Raw genomic sequence first — 20,657 nt, 5'->3', positions numbered from 1 at the left:
GCGATGTGTTCCCGGATTCCGGTTCCGGTCAAATTGGGCGAACCACGCTGGGACCAATTTCTCGCCCCGTCTTGTCGCGCATACCGGCCAGCAGCAGGGCGAAATGATAATAAAAATCTTTTCCATCCAGTCTACCGGGCCGGGCCGGAGCCGTGCGCGCCACCGTTTCAGACTCGTTCGCCGCCGGAAGCCCTGCCGCCGGACATTAAATATTCATTTGTCTCTCATTACTTGGAAATAATTGCCAAACATTCCAGCGTTGCGAGCGACCGAAGGCTGGCAACGGCCACCCGAAAACAGCTGTCCGAGCCCGGCCAGGCCAGCATCGGTTATTAGCGCACGGTTATGGCTCTGCGGGTCCGTGACTTCTAGCACCATCCTTGCTGGCGGGGCTTGCTGTTTAGCATTCACGCCACCAACACGCCAGAACGCCAAGCTTAAAAGTGCTCCCGTCCGCAGGTCGCAGGTTACGCGCGCAGGACCTGACTGCCTCGTAACGGCGCGATGGCCGCTGAACGTAATATAATTTGATATAAAATTTATTTCAACCATTCTGCGATTTATGAGCTCCGAACGCGATGGACACAAACCCCGTCCACCATCCTGGGGGTGTAAAGCCCTGGCCCCAAACGCGCCCAAGCGGGGGGCCACGATGCTTTAAAAACACGGGACACTTCGCCAGACACGTCGCTGTATGGGCGAGCCCGAACCCACCGCACGTAATCCTTCCGGTCGGAAAAATCCGGCCCAACTTTTCGCTCAGCTCAGCGGGAAGATTTGGTCCCGGAAAAGCCGGCCCGAGAACCGTTTTTGAAGGGCTAATGCTAATGAATTTATGCAACCAGAGAGGCACGACCATTACCGTCCATCCGGTCCGGCCGCCAGCCGGGCAGTTTTGGGAGCCTTTTTCTAATTGGAACCGAGAACAGAATACGATTTGGGTTTTGCACTGACTCATTAAATTACCGGCCATTCGATTTGTTGGTCACTTCGCCTTCGTCATGGTGTAGCGGCCAAGGATCAGGGATCCAGGTACTCAACGCATCGATCCCGTTCCGGATCAGCCAGGACGCCCGTGGAAAGCTCCCCGGAAGCGGATGCCAACAATGGGCCGAGATCTCACGCCGCTTCTTTGTTCGTGTCCCTCGAGTGGGTCGAGCCTCCTCTTCGTCCGCCATCGAGTCCCTTTCACTCAACCATTTAGCCACGCCAGATTGGGTCCTGTCACGCGGGGCACTGTGTGTCAGGATTTCACCGAGAGTGGAGAGCTGTCACGGGCCCCTGGCCGCCGATGTCCGACGGTCGGCCATCTTGACACGTGAGCCTCCGGTTGGCGGCGTCCGGCTCGTCCTTAAACCGCCTGTCACGCGTGTGCTGCGAAAGTTACCTCCTTGGCCGCAAAACCTTGGCCTTGGCGATCCCTGGCGCGCGAGATCCAGGAGATATTTCAATTCCCGCTTGGACGCCACGGACGGAACGGTGCGCATTTGCCAAAAAAGAGGGAAAATTTTCGAAAGAAAGATTTCATCAGATTTCATTCGGCGTCTGCCATCCGCTGGCCTGGGTCGTGCTGCCCCACATTCGCAGCATCCGTTCCGTTTCGTTGAAAGTGGCCCGGGATATTAGAATGATGCTGAAGACGACGATAGAACACACTCCACTCCCATTTAGGGCATGTACGGCCGCGGCTGGGCCGGGCCAGTTATTGCGCCGTGTGCACGTACCGCCAGCAGGAGCAGCAGGAGCAGCGAAAGAAATCCGTCGCCAGGCGCGAACACTTTGGCCACGCGAAGAAACTTTCCACAAAAGGCATCGCCACGGCGCGGCACGGCTCAAGAACACTTTTCCAGACATTGTCACGGTGCCTGCGGGCGGCTGGCTATCTTCTGGGTCTTCGTTTCCTTTTTTCCTCGAGTCCTCCCGGCCGGTCGAGGGCCGTCCTTCGTTTTGTGTGCGTTCCTCGCGCTCTTCACGCGTGGCACACCATTGTTATCCTCATTTCCATCACACAGGCACCACCACCACCACCACCACAACAATGGTGGCTTAGTTCGGTGTGGCTCTGGTTCCTTCCGATTTTCCATGCGTCTGCCTATGTGTGCGAGAGAGAGAGAAGGAGAGGGAAAAGAGTGCTCCTGGCCGGACCCAGTTGTGACTGGGAAGACGTGAGATGCCCCGTCGAAAGAAGCCGGCCGAATAAAAGAAGAAAGAACACAGAAAGAGGTTCCCCGAAAAGAAACAATGGCCGGCCCCGGCTCAAGGAAGCTACTTGGGGCTCCTGTTCCCGGTCGGCCCCGGGAAATTGGAATTCGAGCGCACTGGCGCACTTTTCGCACGCCACGCCGATGTCGAGTAGTTTTTCTCGCCTCCCTCGAAACGGACGAACCCGGGACCGGGAAGGAGCGCCTTCCGAAGGACCCTCGCGACCAGGGGAGCCCCGCAGGTTCCGAGTCCCACGGTTCGCAATTGGAATGGAATCATTTCTTTTGTTCATTATAAAATCGCAATTTTCGTCGGACGGGACGGACGGAGACGGAGCCCTGCTGGCTGGCGATCGTCGCCGGCGTCGTCGTCGTCGTCCTTTGCGAAGGATTGAGTAGCGGCAGAATGGTTCGAAATTATGTAATTATTTTTAATTGAATTTAAAGAAAAAGGGCATCACGTTGCATCGGCCGTACGGACTTGGCGTCGACGAGCGTCCTGTGTGTGTCTGTTGGTCTGGTCCTCCGGTTCCGTTGGCAATTCGGGGGTCTGGGGGTCTCGTTCGCTGTGAGAAACGAACCGTAACCGGACCATCCCGGTCTGACCCGGGGTCTGAGCAGGGTCGCCCGTGGACCGTTTTTGGCTTTCGACGGCTGCTGCTGCGGCCGGAACCGGAACGAACTCCGAACTCTTCCCGATGCCCACGTTCGACCAGGAATGGCACCCACAGGGGCCGTTCTGAATTTAAATGATTTTTACAACCCCCCCCTATTTTCCCGGGGCCGTTGGTCTCGGTCGTTCCGGACACAAGTCGTGTAGTTTTGGGCAGAAAAATCAGGGACTCTCCGAAGGCCAAAAAATCAAAACTATTACGTGATTGAGCCCGTGGAACGACGGGGTTTTTTTGCCAGGCGGATGGAATGCATCGGTACCGATGTTAATTGCCACCGGAATGCCCAGAAACGGATCGGGACTTTTTCGGTCCGTTGGCCGACTTTTGATGGTTTAATCCCGGTTCATCCGATAGCACAAAGTTGAAGCACATTAAGCGCTCGTTACACTCGCAAGATCGCAAAAGTTTTAATTCAATCCGACTGGGTGACACTTTCTGCGGTCCGGATCTTCCTGCTCACGGTTTCTTAGCTTCGGAGTTAGCCGATGGCATAAAAAAATACTTCGAGCAACGAAACGGCGCTGAAAGTGCGCGTTCAAACAATCAATAACCATAAAAAAGGGGCCAGGTAACGAGCGGTGTGTGTTTGGCCGGAGCCGGATGGATTGCGTTAATGATGGAGCTTAACCCCGTCCGGACGGGGGCTATCGGTAAAGCCGCTCGTGGCAGTAAAAAACACATTTTTTCTGGTCCACTGCAAGAGGGTCGCAAAAAAAAGAGAAACGGGAGCCTTGAATCTGCCGCCAAATCCGTCTGGGACCGGGGGTACGGGAAGTGACTTACGAGTTGACCCCGGGTGCACCGTTCCGTGCCGGTGACGGTTCAGTCCGGCGGCGGCGTCGTCGACGGTGGGCCGTGGTGTGGTCAATGAGGCCATAAAATTCAACAAGCTGAACGTCACCGGCACGGTGGCCACCATTTTGGGAACGGCCAGGATCCGCAACGCGGGGCGAACACATATTAAATGGACACCAAATGGCACCCCAGAATGGGGTGTAAAATGGGATGTTACTCCATTCGGGCACAGGACCTCGAAGAGAGAGAGAGAGAAAGCGGGAGGCGCGATGAGCGGCTCGTGATGAAATGGCACATGGCCGGCCGGCCTGTTTTGGGCCCACGATGCACGGTGGAAGGACGATTCATTTTCCAGCAACAAGATTACGCGGACCTGGACCACTGTTGAAGAACCGTCGGCCCCCAGGATACGACCGGAACGGAGTGGTATTGGATTTTTTGCCGGAACCATTCGGGACCATTCTGCTGGAGACTATTGGGAGCCCCGAAGCGTTGGTCCCGACTGGCGAGGTAGCGAACGACCGACTGTGCACTTCACGCAAAGGATTGCGCTTTTTCCCAGCCCGGTCCGGTCCGGTGACATCACGACGACGAGGATCACGGACACGGATTTTCACGGATTGCCAGCGATTCCCGGCTCAATGGGGGCTCCGATGATGATGATCGGTCAGCAATCGAGGAGCCTGGTGGCGGCGGTGCTGGGTTGGCTGGGTCATTACCCCAAAACCGGGACAAACCGCAGCAGCCGGAGCTGGAGTTGGGTTATAAATTCGATCGGAAATTGAATTCAGTTTAGATAATATTTCAGATAAAATGATGATTCAATTTCAGTGACTTCCAGTGCAAGGCATCGTCCATTTTTTGCCGGACCCACCCCGGGTTCCCGATGGTCGCATTTTTCACACCCAGAGCGCTGTGGTCGAGAGTAATCAGTGGTCCACACTCCACGTGTTCCGGGATGGGTTATCCACGAAACGCCCAGTGCAGTGCCGACCGGGACCCGGCGTGGCCATCAATTGCAGACGACGTTTTGGGACGAAACGGACCACAGGACGAAACAAAAAAAAAATGTGGACTGAGTGCCCATGGGGAGTGTTTTTCCTTCTGTTATCGTCACTATCTCTATGCGCTGGTTTGTATCCTTTTTGGGCGGCCCTTATCGGGATTTCCCGGGCGCGCAATGGGATGGGATGGGACGAGCCGGGCGCGTTTCCCTATCGACCGCCGACGGGAAGTGCCGATAATGATTATGGGACCCGGTCGCACACACCACGCGTCTGTTGTCACGTTTGGCTGTCAATTGATTATGGGAGTGGCGCCTGTTTTTGTTTATCGCTACCCTTTCTTTTTTGTTTCGGTTACCACAACAGACACACGCGCGGTTCAGATATTGTTTTATGCCATTATCAGACGTAACTTTCTTGGGACCGGTGAAATCTGCCCGATCGGGAACTTGCGTCTGAGGGTTCTGATTTCGGGCAGAGTGAATGAATTTTCTCCACCACACAAGCAGCAGCAACAATCAATCGTGCCGATCCGGGCGGAGGTCACCCAACGCCCAGCTCTCGGGATGTAAAGAGAATTTATCATCTGCCGGTGACACTATCTGGCCGTTATCAGGGCTCGGCCGATAGGGTGAAAGTGTCTGCTCTCGAGCCGGGAGAAGAAGAGGTCCGGTCGCTGGCTGTCGATGCGAGTCGAAAGTCAGTCCCATCCGGGGTCGCCTTTTTTGTGCCCCTGGTGTCCTGGTGCGATCCATCAAAATCTGCCCCCCTAAGCTTTGGCCACTCGCAATTAATAGAAGCACAACTACTTACGATGCACAAGTTCGGTACTGTTCGGTCCCTTTCTGAAGAGGGTCCAGCCTGAAGGTCCACCTGAAGCTCCGATTCTGTCGTCCGGCGGCCGGTAGCGTGCACCGCTACAATTACGTGTTCGTCAGCAGGTCATTTGTCATTCACGTGCGTGAAAAGCGGTTCCGTCGGTGTGTGTGTGCGTTGAGAGTGCATTCCGGAACCAGCCCCGCAGGCCGACGAGCCGGTACCGGAAGACCCGGAAATGGAGTGTGATTGAATTAAGGAGAGACCCAACCGGTTGCCCGGTGACCAGAGCACTTGACACCGGCCGGCACACTCGAGGTGACAAGTGGAATGGCAAAAGCACCGAAGCGCACGCTCATTAGAGCGAGCCCGGTGGGTGTTAGGCTGGAAATTCAAATTAATGAGCCGAGGAAATTAGACATTGGCCAGCCGGGGGAGAGGTAAGTTCATGGTCGAGTGGTCGGACTGACTGGTTACTGTGTCGCTCGGGCGGCCGCCACCTACTTTAAAGTGGTCCGAAGGACGAAGTAACACTGGCCCCACTGGACACGGTCCGTAGAGTGCCTGCTAAACATCACAAAATCTTCGTCCCTGCTGACTTCGTTTCCATATTTCAAAATCTGTCCCGCGCGTATCAACGTAAATCCTAGCTCCTAGCCACCCGGACGTAAGACATTGATAATTATTAATATAACTTAACGCTAATATGGCTCTTACGGCTAGTTTTGCAAAAACTGTTTAATCGACTCACCGAACCTAACCGTTGTGTAGACTGCAGTGCTTAAAGCGAATCTGATCCTTTCCGCGTGGAAGGTGTATTGCTTATATTGGTGTTGTAGGACCCCTCCTGTGGTTCTTTAGGGTTTTTTTCCGACAGGCAAAGCGACTGATGGGTGCTGATGAGGCTGCCTTAACTCTAAATCTATCTGTATATACTAAACACATTTGGACATCATTTGCTTCGCTTCGTTGCTCCGTTCGTCGTTTTGTTTCGTCATATTGCTTATTCATTTCGTGCATTAGCGTTTTGTATGGATGAGTGATCGCACTGGGGATCGTACGGGTTTCTTCCCTCAGTAAAGATTGCTTGTCAATTTCAAACCGCCAACCACGCGGTTGGCTTTTGTAGTAAATGTGTCTTCCCATTTTCCTGGCTTCCTTTTTGCCTTTTAATTGCTCACTTTTAATATGACTCCCATTAAAATATATACGCCTCTATGTATAACGCCCGCTTTCGTCTTCTGCTTGATCACTCAACGTTTGCATTACATTTTTGCTTTTATTTAAGCGGCGGCCGTGCTTTATGATGTCTTGACTTACGCCTCTTCGATCGCCACTACTCTAAGTTACTGCCAGAGGCGAACAGAGTGACGTTGTTTTATATAATTTTGTTTCTAGTGTTTTCATCTACCAACCCTAATGAGCATTGTAATATAAGCATTGCAAACGGTTGTGCAGCAGCCAGCACAGCCTGTGTGTCAAATGAACTGTCCAAAGTTTACGAAGGCAAACTAATTGAATTTTCCTAATTTTCAAACGCGGCCGGTACCCGTCTTGCGAGACTTATTTCCGCTAATTACACCGCTCCAACTACTGCGCTACTTTATGGAAGAATAGTTTCAGGACCGGGCGCGCCAGGGCGCGGCTCCGGCGTGTTGTCTGAAAAGATGATAGTCGCTCCACTGTCTGTTAGTTTCGCTGAACAACCTTTCGTTTTCCGTGCGTTCCGGTTTATTGCTCTGTACTCCGTACGGTCTGCTCCTGCTCCGTGCTCCGTGTTTCGGTTTCGCTTTTTCGGTAGGCGCATTTTGTGGGATGTGTCCTGGCTGGACACTGGGCCACCGTTATCGATTACTCAATTAAAAATGTATCTCTATAAAATAATTGACATTTGCGGTAGCGACATTTTCTTTTTGCTTGTGTGGCACACCACGTCACGTCCTGCCGGCTTGCGGTACTTTGGTCACGGCATCGACGACGACCAGGACGACGACGACGACGACGGCGGAAGTTCTCGCGGGCGGAAATCTGAGCCCGCGCAAGGAGAAGGATCTGGAACGGCGAAGATGGCTGCCGATCGCCGCCGATAATGAAGATTGATAATGACCTGCCGGAGGAGGCCGGGCGGAAGGTTTTTGATGGAAGAGATTTCGGTGGCTTGAACATTGAGATCCACGTATTTTTTTTGGGGCTGCCATCGAAATGACCCAGGCGGAAAGGTTTAAAACGACCAGGGGCCAGTTTAGCGAGATTGTTCAAAAGATTGATTAAGAGTTGGCGTTGGCGAGTGGGCCGCCCCCCCTGTTATCAGTTCCATCAGTCACACCTTGTGTCATGAATTTATATTTTGGGCCCCACTCGGGTCGGGTCCGTTTCATCAAACTTGCGGCCAAACCAAACAGCAACAACAAAAAAGCGCTTATGAAAATGTGACAAGAATTGATTAATGCCGTAAAAGTAGGTTATGTGTGGGCTACTCCTGGACGAGTGTACCGTAGGTCCAGGAGGTGCCATAAATCTGTTCCGCCGGGCCTTGGGAAGGAGCCCAAAACTGGACGGGGGACAAGAAATAAAAAAAAACATCTAGACCACGACACACTCGAAATTCGCGGCCTCGTAACGGCCGGGAAGAGACCGTACGGTTGGTGCGCGGCACCGGACACGCTGGGCCCGGCGCCAAGCCCCGGGTTACCCGGTGCAAACAAATTCCGGTTGTCATTTGCCGGCCGAGGAGTCATCAATTTCCAATAACGCAATTTTTCAAACGAAATTGACTGTCGCAGGATCGATGGATAGTTGATGGGCGGCCGTTTCACCGTTCCGGGAGCCTCCCAAACATCCTGGCTCTCTGTTTCTGTGTGCGGCCGAAAGCGAAAAGGAAAACAAGCGACGGGAAGAAACCATCCAATCGCCGAACCAGAAGAGCCTGGCAGAAAGGCTCTGCTGGCAACGGAGCTGGAGCTCCATTAATAAACCGGGCTGGCGGTGTCAACCTCGTCCCGGGGCCAAATCACGCCGGACCCCGGGGCTGCCGCATATCCTGTTGCGTTATTTCATGCTCATCATCCTGCTTCTCATCATCATCATCAGCAGCCCTCGCCGGGGGGAGGACGGCCGAAGGAAGTGAGCTAGTTTAGAATGGAATCGCTCGTCGCGCCGCGGGGCGCGAGTTCCCCGTGAAGTACTTTTCGATGGCGTGGCTTTCATCCGCCCCGCAGGAGTGTTTTGTTCTTGGGGTGAGCATGGCGCTTCCAGTGGTTTCTACTCGCGACAATGCGACAAAAGCGCGAACTAGGCGCCGAAGTAGTTACTTCAACATTCAACCCAGGACGCCGAGGTTCTGCCACGCAAAACATATTTTGCTTGGCTTCCAGAAGCCAAGAAAGAAGAAACGAGCAAAAAAGAAATGGAACCATAATGAACATCTCCTATCGCGCCCCGGTGCCGGTGGATAGTGTTGGGGCGCGCGAGGACTTCCGGTGGCGGAGCGATATCTGTTCACCAACCCGGCCCCCATCCGCCGGCGCAATGAGTCATCATTTAAAAGTAATTTATTTTCTTTTCAAATTACTTTTCATCAATGCCCACGGCCCACGGTGACGGTGAGCTCGTCTCGCTCTCCGGCGGCTTTCGCGCTCTTGTTTGCGTTTTTCCTGCGCGCTAAATGGAATGTCATTCTAATGCTCCCTTGTACCGGTGGCTCCCCTAGAGTCGGTGGCTCTAGTCGCTCCGGGTGGGGCGACTAGAGCCTTCAATTTGCCGTAGTTTCTTCAGCAACGACGCGCGGAGGTTATTCAAATTTGTACCGCCGTCGACGTCGAAAGCGGAGCTCCTAACGAGAACCGTTCCGCGGCAGTCAATTTTCGCGTCGAAAGGTACGAGGAACTGCCGACGGTATTTCGAAGGTATTTCAACTCTTATTAAGCCCAAAAAAAGATGTGAATAAATAAATTTCAAACGGCGCGGCGTGATGTGGAGACTGTTTGGGGCCCCAACTCCTGCTGATGGAGTAGTCGGTCGAATGCTCGTCGATGTCACGCGCCGCGTCTGGGTTCGGTTCCCTAAACGCCACCCATAAAAAAGACATTGTTACAAAAAGCAACAGAGCAATTGCCGGTTAAGAAGAAGTCTAGTCTCTAGGAGTCTAGAGTCTAGTCCGGGGGTTCCACACTTGATAATGGATTTGAGCGTAGATCTCCTGTATTGATCACTCGTGGGAGCTTCTCACAGGGCGTAGAGTATTGTTGTCCAAAGTCCAACATTGGATGGCTTTTCGGGCGAACTTGAAAAACTATCCCGTACTTGACACAGCGCACGATGCGTTGAACTTGGACCTAACCGACCCGATAGCCGTGTGTTCAAGGGCTTGAAAACTAACCCAATATCCTCGGATCCGGCGGATTGATTCCGGCGATATCCGGCTCGGGGAAATGTAATTTCCAGCCAAGGTATTTGCTTAATCTTTCCCGCACGGCTTTGGTGGCTAGCCGCTAGATCGAGAACTGTCAATTTCCTGTCTCCAGACCTGGGGGAAACCGACTGGCGAAAGCTACCAACCGCTTCCCGAACAAGGTTAAAAAACGACACCCTCAGCCAGTGGTAGGGACGTAAACTCATTTCGTGACATTTCCGGGTGTCGACTCCCGCTGCCCAGTAATTGGCCGTGCTCGGCTGCGTCACTGTAATTTGCCAGCTGATGGATGGTTCGATGATCCGAATGGCGGACGTCGACGCGGGATTGGGGTTTCAAATATTGAACACTCATTGGAACTGTGGAACTGACGTAAGGACCGTTGCCAAATAAGTGCCAAAGTTGGGTTTAGGTGAACTCCGAGGGTCCATTAAACACAGAGCAGCAGACAGAGCGACAGAAGTGACCCCGGGCAACACCGGAGACCGTACTCTTTCCTCCGCCATCTATTACGTCGTGATGATGTCGATATCCTCCTCCTCATCGTCGTCGTCCTCCTCCTCGTCACCCGCGTCGGCCGTGACCACGTCGATCGTGGTCGTGGAGCAGCTGTCATCGTTGTGGAAGTGCTGTCCCGCCGATCTGCCGCTGGCCACGCGCATCGCATACTCCTCGTCCCGATCGATGTCCAGGCTGCTGTGGAAGATCTTGCGACCGCCGACGATGGTCACCGGTGAGCTGAACGGTCCGCACGACGAGCTGTCCGTACCTTCGTCCTCCTTGAAGCACGCTGACTCCAGGTGCTTGTTGAGGTACGACTTGAGGGCGAACGTCTTGTGGCACCGACCGCACTCGAAGTTCTTGTCCGCCGAGTGCGTCTGCATGTGGGCCCGCAGATTCGACCGATCGGCGAACGCTTTGCCGCAGTGTCCACAGCCGTACGGCTTTTCCCCGGTGTGTGACCTCAGGTGACCCTGCAGGAGCCAGGGCCGGGAGAACAGCTTTCCGCACACTCCGCAACTGTGGGACAGCTTGTGCGTCAGCAGGTGCATCGCCAGGGCCGGCATCGAGACGTACGCTTTGCCACAGGTGACACACTTCTTGGCCGACTGCGAGTCCAGACTGCGGTGGGTCTGCTTGTGCCTCGACAGGTTACTCGACGTGGCGTACTGTTTCCCACACTCCGGACACTTGTACTTGCCCTTCACGGCCGCCACCGGACTGGAGTCACCGCTGCCAGCCAACGACTCCTGGTTGCTGGTGGCCTCCGCTGGCTTAGAGGTCGCTTTAGCTCCCGGACCCACCTTGGCGGTGCTCGAGGTCCCAACCGGAGATCCTACGCTTCCCTGCGCTGACTGAGGAGCGTCTTTGGGCGGCTTCTTGCGATTCTTCGAACGGCCATCGCTCGAGATCAGATCGTCGTATGTGTACAGCTCGGCGGCCTTGGAACTGGATGCCACCGCAGACACCTTGCTGGCCGGCTGTTCACTGGCGACCGTGACAGTTTTGTGCTTGCGAGAAGCGGCCGCCAGCGTTGAGCCGTTCACGATGACGGACGTGGCTGTGGATGGCCCCGTCGCCGGCCTTCTCGTCACCCGGCGTCCGGCTGACGGGCAGGGGGACGACGCGGGCGAGGGGCTGGAGTGCACGAACGAGAACACACTGGCGGCGGGCGAGGACACGCTGCTCGTGGTGCCGGGCGAGACTTGCGAGCTGGGCGATCCGCTCGACACGGAGCACTCGGTGTCGGACGAGTGCTCGGAGGTGGGCGGCGTTAGAGGGCCGTCGGTGGCGGCGGTCGGCGGCGACGGGGAGATGGTCATCGTCGTCGCCAGCTCGTAGCAGGGTATTATCATCGAAATTGGCGGATTGGTGGCCGACGCAGATGAGGCCGCCTCGACGATGCTGATGATTCCGTTGGCCGGTTCCGGTCGGTGAAGGAAGTCCGTCGGGGTCGGCCGAGGCCCATCGGTGTCGGGAAGTGGTGTGGCCACGGGACCACTGCCCGGGTGCAGGATCGTCACGACGCACGGGGCCGTGAGCGGAGGCAAGCTTTGCGACAGGGACAATAAATCATGCGCGGCCTCCGTTTCTTCGATGCTGCGATCGCGGAATATGGCCGCCGTCGGGTCGTACGGTGGTGTCGCTTGCTGGTAAACGCCACTTGACACCGGCTCCGACACTGGCGGTGGCGGCTGCGGTGGCCGCTGGTGACGGTGACCTGTTGGTGCCGGCCGCCGCCCGTACCCGAGAGATGATTTATCTTGCCTCTTATCGGACACTTGGGCGGCCGCGGCCGCCGCCACGATCGGCGACACGGAAGATGTTTCGGCAGCATAAATTAATGTGGCTGTCGTCGGCCCGGTGGTCCCAGGCTCGTTGCGGCGAGGACCCGCGATGACGCCACTGCCACCGACGCCACCATAATTAGGATTATTACGGCCAGATTTCGCGCCTATCGATGGGCCGCTGGCTGGGACGCGGATCGTCAGGACCGCGGCCGGGTCCGAGGTGCCGTTGTCGTTGTTGTTGTTGTTGTTGTTAGTGGAAGCACTTACCGACAGATGCCTGGAGGAGTTGGTCTTCACGTTGATTGGATTGGTGTTGCTGTTGCTGTTTGGCCCACATTTGAACGCCCGGAAGTCACTGAGCGGGATGGTGAACCCTGCGGAAAAGGTCAGAGCAGAACGTTCCGTGTAAGTCCACACTCGTCCGTTGGCCATTTCGGGAGGGGGTGCGGGGGCTCGAGGATATCAATCTATCTAATGACCGCGCGGTGCGGCGTACACGGCGTGTTCCGGCTTATGGATGAGGAATTTGTCTTGAACTGGACCGACCGACCCAGGCATGCTTAATTTATGCTGGCGGCTACACCAGACCCGTCGCCCGGAATCCGTGGAATCAATTGCGTGAGTATTTGCTTAAGGGAGCGTGTCAAAGTGTCAAATGAGCAACACCGAGTCGGGGCGATCCTGTCGGGGAATGCCGGAGAATACCCGGACCGTCCCCGGGACAACGGAACAATAAAACAATAGGAGAAAGCGACGGAGCGTGAGCGGCGTGGCGTGTGAGCCTTGTTTATTACCGGTTTATGGCTTGTTCGATTCGTCGTCCCGTGAGAGTCTGGTCTTGGTCGGACCCTTGCTGGAAGCTGTCCCTGAATTCTCGATGCGCGTTGCCCTAGTAATTGTTTCCATTGGCTACGCAGCCGGGGCCGCGCTAGTAACTAGTTCCTTCTGTGGACAGGACACAGGAAGCTGGATCGCTTCCTGGCCAGCCCGTCCGCCTATTCAGGCCCATTCAGCGGAGGTGCTTTCGGGCGGAAGCAATCGGGCTGGATTTAATCGTTTTAGGCCTGGACGTGAAGGACTGCGAACTAATCTTTTAAAACACTTTGCGGAACGCGACGCATTGGCGAACAATTACTTATCACTTGAAAAGGGCCGCCCAGACAGGCTTAGTGGGCCACACCCAATTGGCATCACACTTGGCCCGGGCCCGGGCTGCCCAACGTTCCGGAGTTATGAGCCGGGGCCCTAATAGCGGGCAGCTTAAGGATGCGACAGCCAGAGTCTGCCAATGCCAAAGGCTGGCGATGCCCAAGATGAAGGGGACCGGGTCGTCCGGCCGTCGGCCCCTAAATGACAATTGATGTGTACAGAGCGTTGGGCCGGGCGTTAAAAATGCAAACGATTCAAATTGCATCAACGATTAACATACCCGAGGCGGACGGAACACCCTGCCCACATAGGCATTATAATTGCTGTCCGCCGGCCGGCCCAGCAGAGGGCATGTAAATTAAGGTATATTGTCTAAGGACAGCTACGACACAGCCTGGGCCGTAGGATTTTGCGTAAGAACCCAGGGCGAGGACGAGCTGGAGCTGAGACCATCGTCCCGGGCGTTAGTCGGCCTGCCTGTGCCGTGGTCATGCCAGCGAAAAAGGGGCCACCCAGCATTGGCTGGTCAATTGCGTTCCGGGCCAGAGTTCCTTACGAATCCAGTAATCGCCACTTTCGGCACCTTTTCCAAAGCGCGCTCGACAGAGAGAGAGAGAGAAGGAACCGAGGCCAGTAATCCGAGGCAGGTTCGGGCCGGACCGGCCAGGCCTCGTTAGCTCGTTGTGAGCGTAGTTCGCCCATAATCCCTGGCCTGGCCTTATTGGGGCAACAATAGGGCCGCCCCAGGATCATCAGCTCGGGTGCGGTCGGATTGATAATGTGCTTCTAATTGCAATTAATGCCGCCAGCGCAGGGCAAGTGGCAACAGAGTGGGGCCGGTGCGTGGGACTTCTGTGGCTGGACGTGTCGAAAACGGGGAAAGTTAACCGGTTGTTTCCGGATTTTCTTCCGTTACTTCGCAAATTCGTATGGATGAGGGACAGCTTTCCTAGAAGCGTTGAGCCGTGGGCCGTGTTCCGGCTCTGACCGCCTCTTGTTCTTCGGGGTGAGACTGTGTACTGTGAGACCCTATTTACATGTTTGCTTGTATTAATTCGTAGAAAATGCAGCAATCGTATAAAATTGTTACAAGTGCTCTGTATGGCTTGTTACAAGCATAATTCGTACAAGCATAATTGTTACAAGTGTAGAAATGGCTTCGGTTACCGAAAAAAAGAAGCATGATTTCGTAGCATAACAAACCTGTTTGTCGGTTTATCGCCACAGTCCGAAAACATGGTCCGAAAAGTTCCCAAAAATAAAGCGCGCAAAAAGTGCGCGTATCGCGACCGGGACCGCCGGGAACACCCGGTTAACCCGTGCCGTTCCGGAAATCCGCCAAACTTTTCGCAACGTCCAATGGCTAGAGAAAAATGTCCGGCCAGGGCACGAGAGACAGAGAGCGCGTGGCTGGAAGGAACTTAACAAAGGGGCCAGCAGGGCACCCGCAACGTCCGTTCTCAGGACCCGGCTAACGAGCTTAATCGAATTTGAATGAAAATTACGCCGTTCGCCATTTGTCTGCCAAGCCGTTGTTGGCCGGCCCAGGGCTGCGTTACTGTCCGGAGCAGAGAGTCTCCTGCCAGGTATCGGCCAGCCAGACGGCCGACCCCGTTTTCGGGCGGGTATTGAAATGTGAGTAAAATGTGATCAGCATCCAGTCCGGTCCAGGTGTCGCGTGGGTTGCTTTTCCGAAGGACACATCGAACCAAGGAGCCGGCGTAGCAGCAACACCATCCCGAGATTTAAGCTCCACTCCACGGAGTGCGGAGTGGTTCCGAGACGACGACGAACCTTTCGGCCACTTTTCGGACGCCCGGGTCCTGCGAATGATGGGAGCGCCATTTAAATAGGTAATGTGCACAATTAAACTCGGCAGATTAAATATGAAATATTCATGCATGGCATCGGCCAGCCGGTCGCTCGGTCGGTTGGTGGAGTTGCCGGATGCTGGACGGCCATTTTGCTGTCTGGCGTTACTTTAACTTTACGCGCCGCGGCAAAGCGCCTTGGTTTCGTCGGATGCGCTGGATGCACTTTCGGTGCAGTCTTTGTGCGCCGTTTGTCGTACGGCAAATCTTTAAGACGTCGTTTCGCTGTGAATGGTCCACTCGGTTGAAGATGCTATTCTTCCAAACAACGCCGGAAGTGCCGTCTTTATGCCCTGGGCGGAATGTGGTCAGAAAATTAAATTCACATGACATCGACAATCGAGCAGATTAAATAAGAACATCATAATACTTTGCCCGTTCGGCTCGATCGATTTTCAAATTTAAAACACACATACACACGGCCGGGCTGGAGCCGGGACCCTCGAGCCGAGTCGAGTGACGGTTCCGGCGACAAAAAGGGCAGGAGCAAATGGAGCATTTAGCTGCACATCCGCTCGATAGACGACAAATCGGTTCGGATTTTCGTCTCTCGGCCCAGCCTATCGGCGGCCAGCAATCTATCGGTCGGCCGAGAACCTTTGCCGGCTCATAATTTTACCATCAGCCCCTCTGGCCACTTCGCCGGCCGGAAGATGCTGCTGCGGTGTGGCTCACAATGGGCTTGGGCGCGCTCGGTCGGCGGCCGCTGGCTTGTTGGCGTATTTAATTTAAATATACAAAACGGTTGTATTTATAAACATAAATCATGCGGATGTTCCGTTCGGTTCGTGCCGGTGCGGTGCGGTACGTGGTGGCTTCTTGTGCGGCGCACTGTCCCCGGGTAACGGTTTGTTCGTGACTTAGTGGCGCGTGGTCCTTCCATTTCGCCGGCGAGGGTTTGCAAAATATTTCGCATGATCGTAAGATACCGGAGCGCGCAGCACTGTGCGCGAGGTCTAGGCGGATCGGTTGGCCAAAAAAAACGCGGATCGATAATGGGACCCGAATGGGATCATCCTTTTGAGGATTTTTTTGTTACATATTTGACTAAATTGAATTATTTCATTCCAATTTTTTAGTAGACTAAGCTGAGCCTAATAAAATAAAGATGATGCCCTATGTCGCCTGACAATCAAACCTGAGATATTTTCGTATGAATTCATTCACCTTTCTTTATGTTCTCGTAAATGCCATCTTTTTGCGGTTAATTCATTAACAAAAGATATACCACACATTGTGACAAATTTGACATTTTTTATTTAGTTCTAAAAAATAAACGGCTTAATATTTTTCGATGCTTGAACTTTGATTTGAATGGTCCATTAAAGACATTTATGTGTAAAATACAATTTTAATTGCAGAAAATTGGGAAGTACGAAAAACTTATTTTCAAAGTGGATCAACTCAAGGAGTGCAATATTTGAAAATCTCCTTTCATTGAAGGTCATTTCCACCTCGGTGTTTTTTTTTTATAGTTTCGCAATAGTGATGTTAATAGTTATAATAATTACGAGAACAAACCAGCCACCATTGCCCACCTCTAGACCCAAATTAGAATTGCCATTGCCGAGATAGGGTCAAAGACAATCGAAAATGTACTTAAAAGTAGGTCGATCTAATGGGTTTCTGTTAAGCCAGCCGTGGTGACTATTTGACCAACATTATTTTCTATAAAAAATGTCTTGAATGCACCTTTGAAATAAAAGTTATAAAAAATATATGGCTCACCCTATTGAAAATGGTGGTATTACCTAATGTTAAGCTTACCATAAGCCTATGGAATGGTTTGGAGTATACTGGACTACTTTTGGCCAGTGAACACTCCCACTGTGCCACCCAGCCAGCAGATGCCACATACCATTTCACCAATCGGTTCGGTGCTGCCGCCCCGTACGGTATGGTAAATGTCCTTGCGGGGTCCCGGACCAAACGGTACACGAGTTCGTATGTGTATGTGTGCGGCACACGCGGCAACAAATGGCGGCAAACAGCGATAAAATAACATCATGTACAATCACATTCTAGTGCCGCGCGGGTCCGTGGCTGTTGCGCCGTGGCCATCGTTCGTCGTTCTTCACAATTTCCGTCCTACACCGGGCCGTTCCCCAAGCCGTGTTGTGTTGCGTATGATGAAACAACAATAGAGCGCACAACACGTCCGAATGGTTGGCGCGTATCGTTCGCGTGGTTACTGCATTGCAATCGCATCGCAACGGCAAGTAATGGCCGCTCGTCGTCCTAGTCGTCGTCAGCGGCGGCGTCGTTAGCGAACGGATTGTCTTGGTCGAGTTGGCGCAACCGGACGGATGCTACGGTGGCGGATCCCCACCCCACGTCCCCGGCCGGTGCCTATTGTGGCACCGTTTCGGGCGCGGATCGATGCAACCTGCCTGCCGATGGAACATAAACATCCTTCGCATCCAGGGGGACGGACGATGGTGCAGGGACGCAATAGATCAGGGGCCGCATCTAGGAACTAGAAAATTTGTGACTGTTTGTTGCCGCAGACGACGCGCTGCAGACGCGAGTGAGCACACACCACGGAGCCCGTGCTTCTTGATTGTGTTCCCGTTCCCGTGTTCTTCCCACGTTGCGAAGGGATTGAGTCCTCGTCGGTGGTCCCGACGGAAGCACTCCAAGAACGCGCACACAATAGGCTAATGGCGATAATTTTTGAGCGAATGGCGTGGGCTTTCGGGCCCATCCGCGGTTCGGAGTGCGAGTCCTTTGTCCGGCGCACATCGTCCCGTTAATTGAAACAACTGTCGCAAACAATCGCCACAGCAGCGCCACTCTCGGTGCCACTTCCGATCGCTGGGACCCCCATTTCGGTCAGCCAATTTCCGCCACCGACGCTTAGCGTCACCTTCCGCGCTGCGTTACACAAAAACTTTCTGTCCTCGTCCTGATCAGCGGCCAGATTTTCTCGCCTTTGCTGTCCAACTCGCCGGCATCTTCCGTCCGGGCCCGAGGTATGATGGGTGTGGACTGATAATTTGTGGACTGGTGCAGCAAATGTGAGCAATAAATTAATTACTTTCCGATAGTTTCTCCGACCCTGATTGGGTTGGTTCTGATTTGGGGGAAAAAGTTTCAAGCAACTTCGGGCACCTTCGGGGCTTAATGGATCTTTCACTTTGCCGGCATGGACTTGCGTGACGGGCTGTCTACTTATGGTTACTTACTCCTTTCTTTTCGCGAACGCGTGGCGCGCGAAGGGGGTCATTGCACACAGCCCAGCGGTGATTCCGTGAAAAAGCGGTTTGCATGTTGCTTCGAGATTATCGAGCGTAGATCGTGACCGGAAGTGGATTGGTAATGATTAGTGATGAGTGGAGCGGAACCTAAGGAGGAACTCCACTGGGCAGACCTCGGGAAGAAAATCAATCCAGATACTTCAGCTCACTGCAATGCAACAGTTTCGTGACGTTCTTCGTTCGGTTGGGGATCGGACCGAATTCGGTAAGATGCTTACATTGAACCCAGTCTTTTTATTTATTACATTTATTTTAAAAGAAACATGTGCTTTGCCAACATTTGTTGAATGTTTCGGAGATGCAGTTGAAGCAACGAAGTCTTTAAAAATTCGCTTGTGACTCATTATAAAAAGGAGAGTTCCATAAGCGAGACCAGTAGTTATTCATTTATTGCAAGATGAATTATTAGATTAATCACAAACATTTTGTGCTGTGTGCGGGTCAAATTTAGATACCAGCTTTTCCATTTCAGATAGGAAGCTCAGAAGGAAGCACTCGCAAAATAATATTAAAAAGGTGCCAAAAGAAACTGACATTTTCTTAATACGTTAGTTAGTAATACGCTTAATACGATTCAAGTGAGAAAGATTGAACCGAAAACGTGTAGCAAAGTTTGAGCAAATCAAATGTAAAGTAAAACGTAAGATTATCCGATAGCTTATACAATGAACTAAACCGAATGGGCAGGCAAAGGACGCTGTGGCACGGTAGGTACCAATTCTAATGCATCCTATTCCCAGAATCGCCATGGCTCCAATAGATTGCGCCAAACCACGATACATGCCACAAAGACTGGATCTGAAAAAAAATCTGAAAATGCATTAGACATAGACCGAAGATGCATTAGAGATCACTACCAAGATCACGATCACGAGGGATAGTTGCATAGTTGCATATTTCTGCTCACATTGGACGGTATTTTCTAAAACTCCAACAAATTAAAAAACTCCAATTCACCAGATTTATTGAATTCAATCAGCGACCACTTATCGGCAGTTACTCTCCGTCAGCAAATCCGACCTTCATGCCAGCCAGACGGAGTACCCAGCACCCCGAGCATCTTGGAGTTGTAATGATAAACTTCCATCCTCAGCCTCACAACTCACGCCGCGGAGAGGGTGCCACTAATTGGGAATCGTTTTGATCTCGCGTGGCCCGGAAATGAATCATTTTAGGCCACCGTCCTCCGGAGCCGCGGTGGTAATCCAATTTATAGCCCCAAAAGATTATTACTAATTGTGTACTAAATTATCCCGGGCTGTACGCGCTCGTCCGCCGGTCGCTCTCGGCTGTGTCGTTTGTGTTTAATAATCACAACTAATTGAGGATATTAGAGGGCACCGTTTTCGGTGCGCCGGTGAATTTATTGGTGACGACCAGTTGATCCACCCGGACCGGCCGGTGTGGGCCAGCCGGCTTTCCCAGGCGCGCAGCAACAGTCGTTAACGAAGCGGATCTTTTTTTAATGTCGTTCACGCGCCGAGCACCAGCCGCGGCGGCTGCTTCGTCGAAGTGTGACAAATTGCCCCGAAAAGACTCCGGAATCACTTCCGATTTACTGCCAGGATGCCAGGAGCGTGATGTTCTTAAGCGTTTCGGGTGTCCGTTAGTGCCTTGAGGTGTTGGACTTTTCGCGGGAGACACGCCGGAGACAGTAAGTAAGAGTGTTGGCCACACTCACAAAGTGTCCCAAATGGCGTGTGCCCCTTCGGGCGGGAAAAGACGATCCAGTGTTGGGAACGCACACTGACGCACCGCGGTTTTTTGCGATGCCTGGTCGGATTTGACGTCAGAAGGACTTGGTACATTCGTGGGGAGCGGTATATTCTGTTGTTGCTTTCTCTATCTTTGGCTACCGTCGTGGCCACTAATCCTTGGCCATAAATCAGCGATTAATTGCTTTATTAACAGAGTGAATGAGAGAGAGTGAGAGAGGGAGCACCATCAGGGAACGTTCCACATCCTTGACAGCCTATTTTAACGGTGCACCTTGCAATGACTGTGGCTTTTGGGGATGGACACCCTTGTGGCCGTAAGGTCCGTGCGATAGTAAAATCCCGAAACTCCCGAATTGTTTTTTTACTTCTTTCGCAAACTACAATCTCTCTCACTCTCTCTCTCTCTCTTGCTTGCGAGGACCTGATTTAATCATTTGGCCCAAAATCATTCGCCCTAGCACCGGCCAGCG

At 53.2% G+C, this 20,657-nt stretch overlaps 1 protein-coding gene across 1 annotated transcript in view; it reads right to left on the bottom strand.

Moving 5' to 3' along the window:
- Nucleotides 1-10,410: 10,410 nt before the first annotated feature.
- LOC131215770 (mucin-4-like) overlaps nucleotides 10,411-20,657 on the bottom strand; it is a gene marked incomplete at its 5' end in the record, with an annotated part of 33,834 nt that continues 23,587 nt past the window's right edge. The window contains one exon of the mRNA XM_058210166.1: nucleotides 10,411-12,566. Coding sequence (XP_058066149.1) covers nucleotides 10,411-12,566 — 2,156 coding nt within the window. The remainder of the gene's footprint in view (nucleotides 12,567-20,657) is intronic.

The sequence above is a fragment of the Anopheles bellator genome, chromosome 1, assembly GCF_943735745.2.
Source record: "Anopheles bellator chromosome 1, idAnoBellAS_SP24_06.2, whole genome shotgun sequence".
NCBI lineage: Eukaryota > Metazoa > Arthropoda > Insecta > Diptera > Culicidae > Anopheles > Anopheles bellator.
Note: the sequence above shows the minus strand (reverse complement) of the source record. Positions and strands in the feature narration are given on the sequence as shown.